Here is a 15,128-nt window from a genome sequence, read left to right as displayed (position 1 = left end):
GGATGTTAAGCTTCACCGATTCGCATCGGTGCACCGGCATAAACGTTGAAAGAGTGCACATCGGCTACAGTTTGGGTTGAACTCGCGATGCATCGATTGTAGCGTCTTTGCATCGGTACAAAAACGATTCATTCATATAATATCCTCTCATCCTGTCAGCACTCAGCAGAGACGATCTTTGCTTCGCACTACGGAGGCCGAGAGTCTCAGTTATCAACACACATGGAAGTCGAGGAGAAATTGAAACACAGCACACCGAAAGATACCTACAAATCAAACGTTTGGCAACACTTCGGATTTTTCAAGAAAGATGGACAACTTGAAAAATCGCTCGCTAATTGTAAACGATGTCGTGCCGCTTTAAAGTACACAAGTAGTACGAGGAACTTAGTGACGCACATAAAGAGGCGACCTGGGGTCTGCGGCTGAAAAGAGAAACCTGAAAGTTAGACATGAGTTCAATCACTCAGTGAGGTGTTCTGTCAGAGAGAGTGGTGTTTAGTTTACAACAGCCTGTGACGGCCAATAATAGTTTAAATGTCTTCCTTACTGTAAGCAGTTATGAAATACCTGTTTGTGAAAGGTTATTTGTATTCTTTATTGTTCATATAGAAACCACTGCTTTCTGCTCACTGGTGAGTTAGCCTATGAATGAGTGTTAAGCACATCAAGCTGGCAGCTGTATGGGCATTGCACTATGGTGGTTGTTATTTGCACATTGTTAATCCTGGGCAATGCATCCTTAAATTGTTTAACTGTGAGGTGTTATACAATTGTACTGTACTTTGGAGAGTTTTTTAAGGTAAAAAATAAACAGCATGATGGGATGTACAGTACTAGTAGAGAGAACCAAATATGTAAAGCACTTTTTTGTTAATGTATGATTTGCTGCATATAACAGTGATGCAAATTAGTCGCTTTTCGGCGCCTCCCGCTTTTTTAACGCTGCTTTGGGTGACTGAGTTTTCTTTTTTTCGGGGGGGGGGCTCCGTCAGTCCGTCCGTTAGTCCGTCCGACTGACGGACAACTTCTCACTTCAAAAAAGAAGAAGAAATCTAGATCGCAAAATAACTAAACAAGCGAGTGCCTGTTTTTCCTGGCCACGGACAGGTTCCTTGAACACAACACGAGCGTAACGTGTCTTCACTTGGTTATGTCTCGTCTGAAAGGAGTGTAGACTAGGGGTTTCACAACTACCAATATTTACTAGTCGACACATTTTTCAAAATAGTAGTCGACTAGTCGTTACGTCATAATAAAGACACACAAAGACAGGTGTACAACTGTATTTTATATTGGAACTCATACAGTAACATTAAACACTGCATTTTAATTTGTGTTACATGGCTGAGTAAATAACAAACAGTAACTGGACTCAATAAAATCGACAGCAAAAAACTCTTGTTTACATAAATGCCACGTAAATCCAGTGCGCAACACTTTATTCGCTGTCCTCCACGATAACGTCCACCTTTCCATATTTTTGGTTTGGTTTGAACACCGACGCATCGACATGTGAGGGAAGGAGGCTTGACCGCTTTCGGCTGACAGTGTTGCCTGCCAGGGAAAAAACCCTCTCACTCGGGGTGCTTGTGGCTGGAATAGCCAGGTAGCTCCTCGAAAGCGGGGGAAGCGGTGCACGTTTTCTGCCCACCACTCCAGTGGATTATCCATTGTGGGGATATGCGGTGTCCGCTGGCAGTAATCCCGTAGCTCATCATCCTCATCACTGTTGACCCGTGTTTTCTTGCTGTTCGTTTGCCTCTGTTCAGTGCTGACGCCGGTCCGTTGCTCACTGGTGCTAGCATTACTGCTAGTGCTAGCTGTCGGCAGCGGGTGTCTCATCTTCAGATGGTTGCGCATAGCAGATGCATTTGTATTGTACTTCAGTACAGCTGTACATAGACTTGCCACCCGTTCCTTGAAATACGTATTTGTTACGTAATTGGGAATTAAATGTTGCGTTCCGTATTGAACCAATACGGAACGCAGTTTGTCCCGTATTTTCACAATCTGTCCCATGCACGTCTGTCACACACACACGTGAACACTGAACTAACAATAATGAACAAAATAAAGGACAGGAAATATTAAAAACAGCAAAATATGTTGGCGGGAGGTGGGCAAGACCTTCCGCGGACTCTCCTCTCTGCTCTGCCTCTGTGCCAAATCCTGTCTGTCTGCCTGTCAGCCCGGCCCGGCCCCTTTGCGCTGCCTGTCGTCGTTACGCTCGCTACGTTACGTCATTACGCCGCTCTGTCGCGGCGTGATTTTTAAAAACAAATGCAAGATGTCTTCAGATACGCCACCTCGTCCTCAAAAGAGGAAACACCGACAACAGAAATACAGACGAGAATGGGAAGAGGCAAACCAGTGGCTTGATAGGGTCCCTGAAGATGACTACAAGGCAAATTGCAAAGCATGTCGCAGAACATTTTCAGTGTCGCACGGTGGGCTGTCTGATGTCAAACAGCACGCAGCCGGGGATCTCCACTCAAGAAATATCAGAACACAAAGGAGCCAAGCACCAGTGTCACAGTTCTTCCTAGCTGAAACATCTCCTGAGATTGATTCGGTATGATATGGGACCAGGGGTGGGTAGAGACTCTACCCACCCCTGGTCCCATATCATACCGATATGATTTTAAAGTCTATTAAATAAACGTGTATTTAATATTATCAATATAGAATGAAATGTAACCATAAAGAACATCTCTGATTCAGAATCAGAACTCTTATGTTGTTATGCTAATGCTGCTCATTTGAAATTATTCCTAATAGATTAACAGCAAATAAATACTGTGAATAAATAGGCCTACTGTGAATAAATACGATTGATTGATTGATTGATAAATAAAATAAATAGTGACAACAATATGAAATAATAATCAAAGTGTTTTTATTGATTTTTGTATACAAACACACATCCAGTACAACACAAAATAACAAGACTCAAAATACACATCACATACTCACCTAAATACAGGTCTAAACTAAAGGAACAATAACAAGACAGGCATTCTTAGGTTAAAATGCATAAATAAACAACAATGTCCGACAGAAGAAAAAAATAAATAAATAAAAAATAAAACCATAAAGAACATCTCTGATTCAGAATCAGAACTCTTATGTTGTTATGCTAATGCTGCTCATTTGAAATTATTCCTAATAGATTAACAGCAAATAAATACTGTGAATAAATAGGCCTACTGTGAATAAATACGATTGATTGATTGATTGATAAATAAAATAAATAGTGACAACAATATGAAAGTAATAATCTGACATCATCCCATTCCCCCCTCTAGATTACTGCAGCTGAGGTGACACAGGTATACCACACAGTAAAACATAACCTCAGCTACAACAGTGCTGACTGTGGACACAAGCTCAATCAAAAGACTCTATCTGATTCCAAAATGGTGAAGAAGATGACTTTGGGGAGAACAAAGCAAGAGGCACTGGTGAAAGACGTCCTGGCCCCGAAGGCAGTGGGTGATGTTCTCAAGATCTTAACATCACCACCCCTCCCATTCTCCATACAGACCGATGCTTCCAATAAAGGGAACAGGAAGATGTTTCCCCTTGCTGTCCAGTACTTCACTCCAGAGTCTGGTGTCACCAACAAAATGCTGGACTTCATAGAGAATCCAGATGAGTCAGCTGCTGGGATTGTAGCTCTCCTGGAACAATCCCTTGAGAAATTTGGCTTGTCAATGGATCAAGTGACTGCATTCAGTGCTGACAACACAAATGTCAATTATGGAATTCACAACTCTGTTTTCACCAACCTGAAGAGAAAACAAAACGATCTGCTGCGAGGAAACTGCCATGCCCACATAGTGCACAACACAGTGAAGCACGCCCTTGACAAGCTTACTGTAGATGTGGAGAATGTTGTGCTGAAGGTCTATGGCCACTTCTCCATTTCAGCAAAAAGAAGAGAGTCACTCAAAGAATTTTGTGAGTTTTGTGACGTTGAATTCCAAGAGATCCTACGACATGTGACAACCAGGTGGCTCTCCCTCAATCCAGCCATCCATCGGCTGATGCAGACCTGGACTGCACTGAAGTCGTACTTCATTAGTCTAGGAGACGAGTGTCCCAAGCAAGTGCAAGCTTTGTTAAAGCTCAACAGAGACTCAACTGTGGAAGATGAAGACATTGTGGAGATTTACCTTATTTTCTGCAACAATATACTCTCCCTCTTTGAGGAAGTAGTAAAGAGCCTGGAGAGCAATAGAACCACCTGTGTTGAGTTGTATTCCATCATGGATGAATTCAGGCAAAAGCTCATACAGAGACGAGACGACCAGTTCTATGGGTACCTAACAAGGCAAAAGCTGCAGCGCCTCCTCCCTCATGACGCACACATGGCAAGGGCCGAATTCACTGCATTCTTCAATACAGCCATTTCATATGTTGAGAAATGGTTCGACTTCTCCGAAGAGAACTGGCTCTTCTCACTGCAGCCTCTCTTACTCCAACATGGCAACCTGACCTTTAATCAAATTGAGAAGGTGGCTACCAAACTCAACCTCATCAATAAATTGAAGATGAATGAGCTTTACGATGAGTGCACCACAGCCAATACAATCCTGAGGAGGCTCAGAGAAGAATATTCTGATGCATGGAAGTCCAAGGGTGTGGCTGCGAGGTGGATGGCTGTGTTTAAAGAAGTGGATGTGCCCAACATGCTCTCCATCATGAGACACATCCTGAGCATCCCAGCATCCACTGGATACGTGGAAAGGATCTTCTCCAGAATGAACAACAAGTGGAGTGACTGCAGGAGCAGGTGCTCAGTGGAGCTCATCAGGAGTGAGCTCCTCATTACTCTGAACTTTGAGCAGACCTGTCCAGAGTTCCACACCACAGCTCTGAAAGACAAGGAGCTGCTCAGTGCTGCAAGAAGTAACAAGAAGTACTCCTGGAAGAAGAAGTGAGGAAGAGAGGGGACTGTTTAAACCTGTTCTAACAAAAAAAAGGACATAAAGGAGTTGAGGGAAGTTATGCACTTTATTTTTTATCTGTTTATTAGTTTTATGTTATGCACTTTCTTTAGGCGTATCTTGACTCCACTGGTGGCTCCCAGTTATGAAGCAGAGGGTATGCGGCCAGGTTCAGACTTGGCTCAGGGAGTGATGTTATCAATCTTTTCATTTGTCATTTTGTTCAATCAGATAATCATAACAGGTTCACAAAAGTGTTTCATTTTAAGATGATTCGTAAAAGAGTCCTCAGGCAGGCTTTGTTACAGCTGTTACAGCACTTTATATGCATATAATACAGACTAGCATATGCTCAAGTTCAGCCTAGGTCAGTCTAATCACCCGTAACAAGTTTACAAGTGTGTTTCATTTCATTGTTTTCTGCCTTAAGTTTAATTGTTCCCAAATGTTACACTTAAAGCACATTCTATTGTAGCTTATTTAATTTAGGTGCTGTTCTGTTTCAGTTAACGTGCCCTATGCAGGCAGGCTTTGTTTAATTTACTATGGCTATGCTCAGGTTCAAATGTTACACTTAAAGCACATTCTATTGTAGCTTATTTAATTTAGGTGCTGTTCTCAGGTTCAGGCTAGTTCAGCCTATGCACAGTATGTATTTAAACATACAAGTTTACAAGTTCATTGCTAATAAAGCACTTTAAACTAAGTATGACTACAGTAAATGCTTTCTTGACCCTTCCTTACTGACCACCAAGTGACCCCAGGGCCCAGAGGCTATTATGGTATGTGAAATCATGTCAATTATTTAAATCAAAGCATTTTGGTTCATATAAAAAATAGATATATTTCTATGCATTTCAGGAGTTTCGGACACCCGCGCGGCGTGAGGGGTGTTCCTTATTTCTATTTCTGAAAGGTGGCAACCCTAGCTGTACACAACTGACACTTCACTGTGGAGTTGGTTACATCTTCGTTTAAGTACTGCCATATAAGAATGTCGGACGTGTTTTGGATTATTTTGCAGCACCTCGTTTACCTCAATTTTTTTCACGACTAGTCGACTAGGGCCTACAGCGCCGACTAGTGGTAAAGGTAGTCGACTAGTCGACTAGTCGATTAGTTGGTGAAACCCCTAGTGTAGACTAGACTAGAGTGCTTACGGAAAGCACCGGAACGCCGCTCCAGCTCTTCAAATATTGCAGTACACCATAAGGAGCCGTACACATGCTGCAGTGTTTGCGTGGCTGTGTCTTTAGTTGGAAGCACAGTGGCGATCTGTTGTTATTAGCATCTGGTTAGCTAGCTATGCTAACGAATTTAAAGAGCTTTTCTACAACCAGGTGGAAGAGCTCTCTCTCCTGAGAGGCTCAAATAACCTCAGCTCAGTGAGGTTAAGGCACACCTTGATATGATCATTATAGTTATTAATGAGACTAAATGAAAAACAGGTATAAAATACTATATGACAGTAACAAAAAAGTTGTTAAAAATAACTGATTTGTAAAATATCCAAAAAGAAAATCTGCTCACAGTTCTGTTTCAAATGGGTGTTGAGAGATGTCTCCATAGATCTCCTCATGTTGCTCTGAAAGTGCACCAGATTGATGCTTTTAACTTCAATATTTAAAAAAAAAATCTTCCCAGGGGATCATGCCCCTGGAGCCCCCTAGAGGAGGTTAGGTCCCCCCCACTTAAATTATGTTCACATGGATACTAAATACATTTGCACACATCTTGTGTCCATATCTTTCTGTTTTGGTGGTCATGCCACACCGTGCACATGCATGCAAGGGCGCCGGAAGCAGGGGGGCCAGGGGGCCATTGGCCCCCCCACTTTTCAGCCCTGCCCCACATTTTCGCAGCAGCAGATGCCGCGGAAAACTGTACAAATCCCGTTTCAATAATTCCCCTCTACTCTAAAGTCGCATCTAAAACGCGATCTGATCTAGCTGTGTACATTTTGTTATTTTTGATTGTTATATTCAGTCTCACTAGCTTCAGGCATGTTTGAAGCTTGTAAAGGGAAGATGACAGCTCTCACTCGCCACTCTGCTGTTCCTCAGCGCCGCTCCCCCTCCCTCCCGCTGAAATTATGAATGTAAGGTGTATAGTAATCATAGATAACACGGCAGGGTCCGTTACAGTTTGTTTTTATCTGATTTCAAATAAGCAAAGTCTTGGCTTTCAGTACATTAAACTTGTTTCGGCAAATTCAGATGATAAATAGGCCTACAACTTTGAAGCTTGTAACGGAATAATTACAAGCGGAGAACGGAGTAATTTAACGTCACTGCAGGCATAACAACAGCCGGTGTTTCTCGTGAGTCTTTTCCCCGGGAAACAAACACAATACACACAAACGCAAAAATACACAAACACACACGTATATACACGCGGCGCGGAACACTGTACAAATCCCGTTTCAATAATTCCCCTCTACTCTAAAGTCGCATCTAAAACGCGATCTGATCTAGCTGTGTATATTTTGTTATTTTGTATTGTTATATATATTCAATCTCATTAGCTACACGCATTTTTTAAGCTTGTAAAGGGAAGACCACAGCTCGCCTCTCACTGGCCACTCTGCTCTTCCGCAGCGCCGCTCCCCCTCCCTCCCGCTGAAATTATGAATGTAAGGCATAGTAATCATAGATAACACGGCAGGGTCCGTTACAGTTCGTTTTCATCTGATTTCAAATAAACAAAGTCTTGGCTTTCAGAATATTAAACTTGTTTCGGCAAATGCAGATGATAAACACAGGTTTGAAGTTTGTAATGGCATAATTACAAGCGGAGAACTGAGTAATTTAACGTCACAACAGGCATAACAACAGCCGGTGTTTCCCGTGAGTGCAGTAATCCAAACGAAAATATCTTCCCTCCGTAGTATTTTTGATCATTTGCTCCGCTAATAATCAATCAGATCGATGGATTCCAGAGAAGAGAAACACTTTAAAGGCCTTTTTCTCAAAACGATGACTCTGTAACAGTCATTATATAATGTGACATATTTTGCTTAATATTTGGAGTACAAAAACAATCCTGATCTCATTAGAAAGCTAGGAATCAAAATGTGTCTTCGGGTCAATGCGAACGATTTCGATGGAGCAGGTCACTTTGCATTAGGTAAAATAAAGCAGGCAGACATAACAGGAAGAATATGTACATTTTAACCCAATCAAATAGGACATTGTCACACCATTCAAATGTATCCATGTAAATTACAACCAATAAAAAAGCTTAGATTTGTTTATTTGTTACGTTGTTTACTTTATTTGTTACGTTGTTCTGCTGTGTGTGTCAGCCGTTAACCTAGAGATATAAAGAATATATACACTTGCAAACATGTCAGAAGAACCAGCGCAGAAGAAAACTAAATACGGTCAATCTAAACTTAAATTTAACAACTGGAAGGTCACAACCCTGACTACCACATCTCCGGAGGCTGGACCTTCTTCAAACAGCGAAGCCAGATGAACCCAAAAGCAGCAGCTCTAGTCTGCGGCCGCAGAAACTGTAAAAACCGCCGCCGACCCCACCGCCGCCGTTGTTGAACCGAAACAGGCTGGTTCCAACTGCATGGAGGTTTGCTGTCGGGACATTGAGGCGGTTAAAGCTGTACAGCTAACTATCAGAAAAAAGGAGACCGCTAGTAGATTATTTGGGCAAAGAGAAGGTACTTCAACGCAGAATGGTACAAAAACAGAGTGGTTAATTCTTTGCAAAACCACTAAACGATAGTGATAAATTGCGATGTTAACAACCTCATGATAACCTCATTTTTTTTTTACTTAGGATCATACCTGTGTTTAGTCTAGAAAAAGGTGAATGTGTGCATTTTATTATAAAATTGTGTATATTTACAGACTGTTGCAAACACTAAGAAGCTTATAAACATCAGGTTTAAAACTAAGAGCTTTACAAAAAAGTAACACAATTAAAGATGTTTGGAGTTTTATTTGAGTTATTCATTTACATTTTTTGTCAAAGAGATGCTGATTTGAAACCGTTGTAGCCGTTACGGCATTTCCTGTTTCTGCCGGAGAGAGGGGAGTTTGTCCCAAAGCTTGCCGCTGTATTTACTCCCTCCATCTGACAGGAGGGAGCCTCATGTGTCACTCCACGGAGTTCACTCCGTCACGGAGGGGGAGTGTCTAGGGCGTAGTTTGGGATTGGGCCATACACACGCACTTTTTTTGGCCCCCCCAATTCTAAAATGAATCCGGCGCGCCTGCATGCATGCATGCATGCGCGAGTCATGGTAAGATATCTGGATTAAGAGGTTGCTTTTACTTTGCACAGAATGAAAGAAAGGCCAAATGAATTGGCTGTGATTTTTTTTTTTTAAGCAGAGGTTGAGTTCAATAATTTGTGAGGCCCTCTGAGGATGTTGTAAAAATTGAAAGGAAAAAGGTTCCCCACCCCTGCTGTAAATAATAATAAAAACCCTTGATTTATAACTTAACCTCCTAAGGCCCAAGCTGTTTTTTTACATGCATTTTTTATTTCTCTTTGCTATTTGGGCTTATTGGACCCTAATTAGAATAAAAACTAAGAATCATCTTTTGATATGATGTACTTTTAGAGAAAAATGATGTCCACATATGTGGATTCTTGGTCCGAATTTCCATAAAACCCAATTAAGTCACCATTGAGTAATAGAATGAAAAACTCTTTATTTCCACCTTGAACACAGCAGTGTTTTTCCTGACTGCTTTTGCATGTATTAATAACACATACACACATATTTTTGAACATGTTTTGAATATCAGAGTAAAAACAACATGGAAACATTGCACTTTTGCCCCTTTGGACAGTTAAAACTAATGCATGGATCATTTGAAAAGCTGCAACAGTGTAAACAGTAATTGCAGGATGACATTGTATGCCTGTAACAAAATATAAAACATTCAAATCATTTTTTAAATTGTCACGTTACGTACACGGTACGTACAACAAATGACGGAACGTCATAGTGAAAAAAAATAAAAATAAATGTTGCCCCTTTTTGACAGTCAAAGTATGGCTCATGTGAAATGTTGCATTCGTAATGTAAAAAATAGGATATGTGAAAGGGTGGGAACATTGAGGACAGAAGGACCCGGCCTGCTTACGGAGGCCCAGGGGTCACCTGATGACCTTCACAGAATCTCTGCCATCACACTGCCATCACCTATGTGTGAAAGGCTAAGTAACAATTGCGTTCGGTTTGCATGCACAAGAACACTTTGCAGGTCACACAGCGCACTCGGGTTCTTCCAGTGCAGCCTGGTTGTCTGCAGCGCATGGCATTCTTCAGGCCCATCATCTCTGGGAGGTGGGCATTAGCCCTCCTGCGGACCGAGACATGGGGCACCTCTGTCACATGACGTTTTACCCCTTGTTGTGCATCTTCTTCCTCTGATTGTTCCGATAGGTCAGCATCTGCACCGTGATGCTGGGCCAAGAGGATCTTTGCCACTTCCATACGGAACTCAAGGAACTGGATGGGTTTTGTCTTTGGTCCAGCACATATTGCATGGTCTTTGCGGTAGAGTAGCCAGCTGTTGGCTAAAGCCAGATCCGTGAAGTGCATGACCATCCGCATTGTCCACTTCTTAGTACGGGTGCTCATGCGATAGTAACTGATCATTCTATCGATCAAGTCAACTCCACCCATCTTGGTATTGTACTCACGGACAATGCTTGGTCGCGAAACAGTGACATATTGTTTCAACCTCTTGTCCCAGCGCTGGCAGGTGTCCTCAGGCTGTGTACCATGAACAACAGACATCAGCAGTACTGGCTTGTTGTCATACCACTTCACTACACACAGTTTTCCATCTTCAGCGGACACTTCTGATGAGGTACCTCTTCCTGCGCTTTTCATGGCTTTGTCACTGGGTAACTTGTCGTTCGCTCCAGCGAGTTGGTTCTTCATTATTGTACCAGTTATGTACAGCTCCTTCTCCATCATTTGTTGCGCACCTTTGATGGTGGTGAAGAACCGGTCACGATACACTTTTGTGCCGCGTTTCAGGGTTTGACAAAGACGCTCGATGACTAAGCTTCCCAAGCCCAGGCCCTCGGGTTCTTCGACCTTCTCGATCAGTGATTGTGTACCTTGATAGAGCTCAAAGTCAAGCACAATGCCATCTGCTGTAGCACACACAAAGTTCTTAATGCCAACTGGGTTGGGCTTCATTGGCAGATATTGTCTGTACGGACAGGCTCCCGAGAAGGGTATCATTTGCTCATTAATAGATGTGCAATCAGGTCGATTCAGAGACTTGCAGCCTCGCAGAATCCGCTCCAGAAAAGGCCCCACCTTCCAGAATTTGTCAGACATCTTCAGATCTTCAGGCACATCATCATCAATTACCACTTTTATTGCTCCCCTCAGTTTGAAGAATCTGGCACGCGTGAATCTGTCAGTGATGGCAGTGATTTTAAAGGCTTTGGACCAATACATCCTAATGGTTGGGTATCGGATGCAGGACATTAAAATACAGGCACCAAAAAAGTGGTAGACCTCATCGACTGACATGTTGAGTGGGTCCCCACTCCTAGACAGTGACATGGCATTAGAACATTCTGAAATCAGTGTCATCAGATCTCTATCGATGTACTGGTCAAAATACTCTAGTGGGGTCCAGCCATGTCTGTCCAGATCGCTTTCGTCCTGATGCTGATACTCCGCAAGGTTTGGCGTCAATGGAGTAGCCTTCCAGCGTATTCCACGTCCTGCACAACCAGAATCAGAATAAAATAGTATTTAGTATGTATAGTATTTATTGCAGTAAGTTACATTTTATCTATGTAAGCAAAAAAACTTGAATCTGTGTGGACGTTTACATGAAATTTGAAGATTTACCCTCAAGGCATGCTAAAATAATAACAATTACCTTGTTTGGACTCTCCCTTTTTATTTTTTTTGGTTTGGCTTGGTCCTGGTGTTGGCTCCTCAGAGTCATCTTCTGCACGATCAGTCTCAATCGGTACAGTTCGACATCGACGTCTGGGAGTGTGGGATGAACCTGTCCCTGTACTCTCTGTCCCTGTCAATGTAAATAAGCATTCTGCCTCCAATCCTTCACGTAGCCCTGGCTGAGGCCCTAACTACATAACATAAACACAAATCTACTGGGTCTTGACTAACCATTATCTGCACCACGGCGACGTTTATGTCCTCTGCTGTGCTCTGTGGGCTCAGGAATGGGGTCCTCATTGTCACTACTGTCACCCTCATCCTCACTGCTGCTTTCCTCCTGTGGTGATGGTTGGTAATTTGTATCCAGGATGGGATCATCATTGTCAGATAGGTCTAAATCTGACTTGTCTTCATCAATCAAGCCAAGTAGCTGCATAGCTTGGTGTAAAGAAAAACGCTCTGGAAATAAAAACAATGGATTTCAATGGTACTGTACAACGTTTTAATCCAACTAATTTATGTATGTATTTAGTGATTGAATTGTTATGTATTACATTTAGACAATGTACAGCCTTTTAGCTGCACCAGATATACTTGTTTTCTCATTTTACATGTGTGCATGTTTACTAGTATATTAGCTGTTTCGACGAGCTTCAGTCCATAAGTACACAAACGTGTACTTCATGTTTAGCGACATGTTACGTTCTTATTTTTACACTTTTTTTTCCAAATTTGCTTGTCATGACAAATATCCAACGCTTATATAAATATCTAAATAAGAATAAGCCATGAAATAAGGCAGGACTTCTTACCTGATCGATGTTTGTGTCTGGAGTGGCCACTTGAATCATCCCTCGTATTTGCCGCCATCTTGAATTTTTACCATTGTATGTTATACTCTTCTGACACCACCAGATGGCAGTATAAGTGTCCACATATGTGGCTATAAGACCCCAATTCAGCAGTGTACACCATTGTGGACATAAGAGCTAAAAAGTGCTGTCCACGCATGTGACCACTAAGAGCAACTTCCAGGTTAAAGACACCTGTGAATAAATGTGTAGGAAAATGATGAATACACTAGATTTTCCCAAAAATATACAGAAATATACACTACAGTGACATCTGGCGTCGTTTTTGTAAGAAATGTTCACTTCCGCATAAAAAAGCCTCGGCACGTGACCTCCCGCGTGTGACGTAACACGGGGGACACAAGGGGGAGAGCGGCCGGTGTAACGTATTAATAAACATGGATCCTGTTAAATATGTTCTTTATTCTCGCGTCCAGGAGAGAAGCTTTAAAATGAGACTAAATGGAGTCTCTGAAAAGATTCAAATGGGATACTTTAATTAAAAAAGGCGCGGTAGTGTTACAGACAGAATATTGTTCCGGCAGAAAACAGCTGTGATCTGACTCTCCTGAGCAAGAAGAGAAGGCCCATCCCCCGTTCGGTGCCGTTATATATCCTCTGCTGGCTCCTCCCCGCCAGCCGGCTCGCCTCGCCTCAAATGTCCGTTGTTGCATTTAAACAGAGGATTGGTACTTTTCACCTTCAACATATGCTTAACACGCCTTTTCTCCTCATATTCTCTTTCATCACTTTTCATGTAACACATTCTAAACGCTGTAATCAATACTCTAAAACATACAGAAAATACTTTACGGCTGGTTTGGTTTCCGGATGTTGTCACATGCTACTCTCGTCTGTAAACAATAATGTATTCAAATAAACTGTACTTTCATTTAATATTCAGCATGGTAGTATCTCGACATCTATAGTTGTAGTGTTAAATCAGTAGGTTTCGGTTCGCACCACTCCAAGTCATTTCGCTACTCAATTCACCTCTTTAGGAAATCGTATATTAGCCACATGCTAAATGCTAACCGTAGATGAAGGATTTTCAGAATAAAAGCTTAACTGCTTGTGCACAAGAATTTCTGGTTTTTCAGTATAAAAGAGCGTTTAAACTGACGGTATGTTTAAGCTACATTATACCATCAAAACATTGATTTTAATTTCTAACAGTCCCTCCTTACACACCTAAAAGGTGTGTATAATACTGAAATCAATGAGTTCTTCATCTGAACTTCGCATAGTACATATCTCATATTACAAACATACAATCTAAATGGAATGGTTCAATAGGCTTAATTTTACAAAAATACAAAATAAATTATTTGCCTGGTTCAAACCTAAAAGTTGTCCCTTGTGTATAACTTCTAGTGTTTGCATTCAATATCATTCTTCAAAATAGCAGCAATGGCTTGGTATCAGAAAATGTCTTCGTCCCTCCTTTCACAGAAACCGTTCTCATACCACGCTCAGTGTTAAGGCACTTGTTTTTACAAAGTGAAAGAAACAAACCATTTTAGAATAGCAATGATTTCTACAACATGAAATCTACCATATTAGAATAGTATAAAATAATAAAGTCAAATAAAATGGACTATCTTAGAATAGTGTAAAATTAATTGGAATAATAAAAATATACTATCTTGGAATAGTATGAAGTAAATTGAAATGGATTCACTCCATTTTAATTTTGCTCACTTCTTCACATGATATCATTTAAAGAATCACATCGGCTGGTGTTTCATTGATCAATCTCATCTCCGAACATCCATATAATTTAAACAAACTCATCATTGTCATCAACATCTGTATACGGGGGTGGGTCGTCTTGTTCTGCTAGCATTTGTAACTGTCTCCTCATGAGAAATGTACCCTCCCTCCTTTCATACCATTTAAGGTATGAAAGTAATATGTTCTCTAGAAGGGGCCGTTGTGCGTTATACTCTGGGGTACGGCTTTCTAGACAGTCAAATTTCTGGGAGAAGATTTTGGTCAGTTACACCAGTTGTAGAATTTCATCACTTAAAAGTTCCTACTCAGTAACTTTGGGTGGTCTGTTCTAATGCAGTGATAAAGTCCTTGAAATGGTGTGAGAACCGGTGGAATATCAATAACACATTATACTAATTTATTTTCAATTCTGGTCTACTTAAATAGCTATGCTAACCCCTTTTACAGTGTGTGGAACCTTGGGTGCCCGAGCATGTGATAATTACTCCCTCTTTTAACAAGGAATTTAAAACAGAAGTCATTTTATTTAATGGTTTGTAGTTCAATTCAGGAATTTTCACTTATGGCAGATATGTTTCTCCTTTAAATAACATCTCTGAATGTCAGGTCATCACTGATTGAATGGAGGACCTTTAGGAGCTGGTGGCGCTTGTCTTTTAAAACTCATACTCTGGTGCCGTG

At 41.4% G+C, this 15,128-nt stretch overlaps 1 protein-coding gene across 1 annotated transcript; it reads right to left on the bottom strand.

Moving 5' to 3' along the window:
* Nucleotides 1-9,608: 9,608 nt before the first annotated feature.
* Nucleotides 9,609-12,878, bottom strand: LOC307037129 (piggyBac transposable element-derived protein 3-like). The gene is made up of 4 exons (XM_079677900.1): nucleotides 12,675-12,878; nucleotides 12,091-12,321; nucleotides 11,837-11,989; nucleotides 9,609-11,675 (listed from the first exon to the last, which is right to left on the bottom strand). The coding sequence occupies exons 1-4, from the start codon at nucleotides 12,730-12,732 to the stop codon at nucleotides 10,126-10,128; spliced, it is 1,992 nt and encodes a 663-aa protein (XP_079534026.1). The 5' UTR covers nucleotides 12,733-12,878; the 3' UTR covers nucleotides 9,609-10,125.
* Nucleotides 12,879-15,128: the final 2,250 nt, after the last annotated feature.

The sequence above is a fragment of the Notothenia rossii genome (assembly GCF_949606895.1).
Source record: "Notothenia rossii genome assembly, chromosome: 4".
In the NCBI taxonomy this organism is placed as follows: Eukaryota; Metazoa; Chordata; class Actinopteri; order Perciformes; family Nototheniidae; genus Notothenia; species Notothenia rossii.
This window is presented reverse-complemented; position numbering and strand designations above follow the sequence as displayed.

Bases quoted from the DNA above. Each gene is read 5' to 3' on its own strand.
- LOC307037129 (XM_079677900.1), bottom strand. From the start codon at position 12,732: ATGGCGGCAAATACGAGGGATGATTCAAGTGGCCACTCCAGACACAAA. The intron at 11,990-12,090 runs GTTAGTCAAGAC...TTACATTGACAG, and splicing joins TCGCCGTGGTGCAGATAATG to GGACAGAGAGTACAGGGACA. The intron at 11,676-11,836 runs GTAATTGTTATT...CTGGTTGTGCAG, and splicing joins AAAGGGAGAGTCCAAACAAG to GACGTGGAATACGCTGGAAG.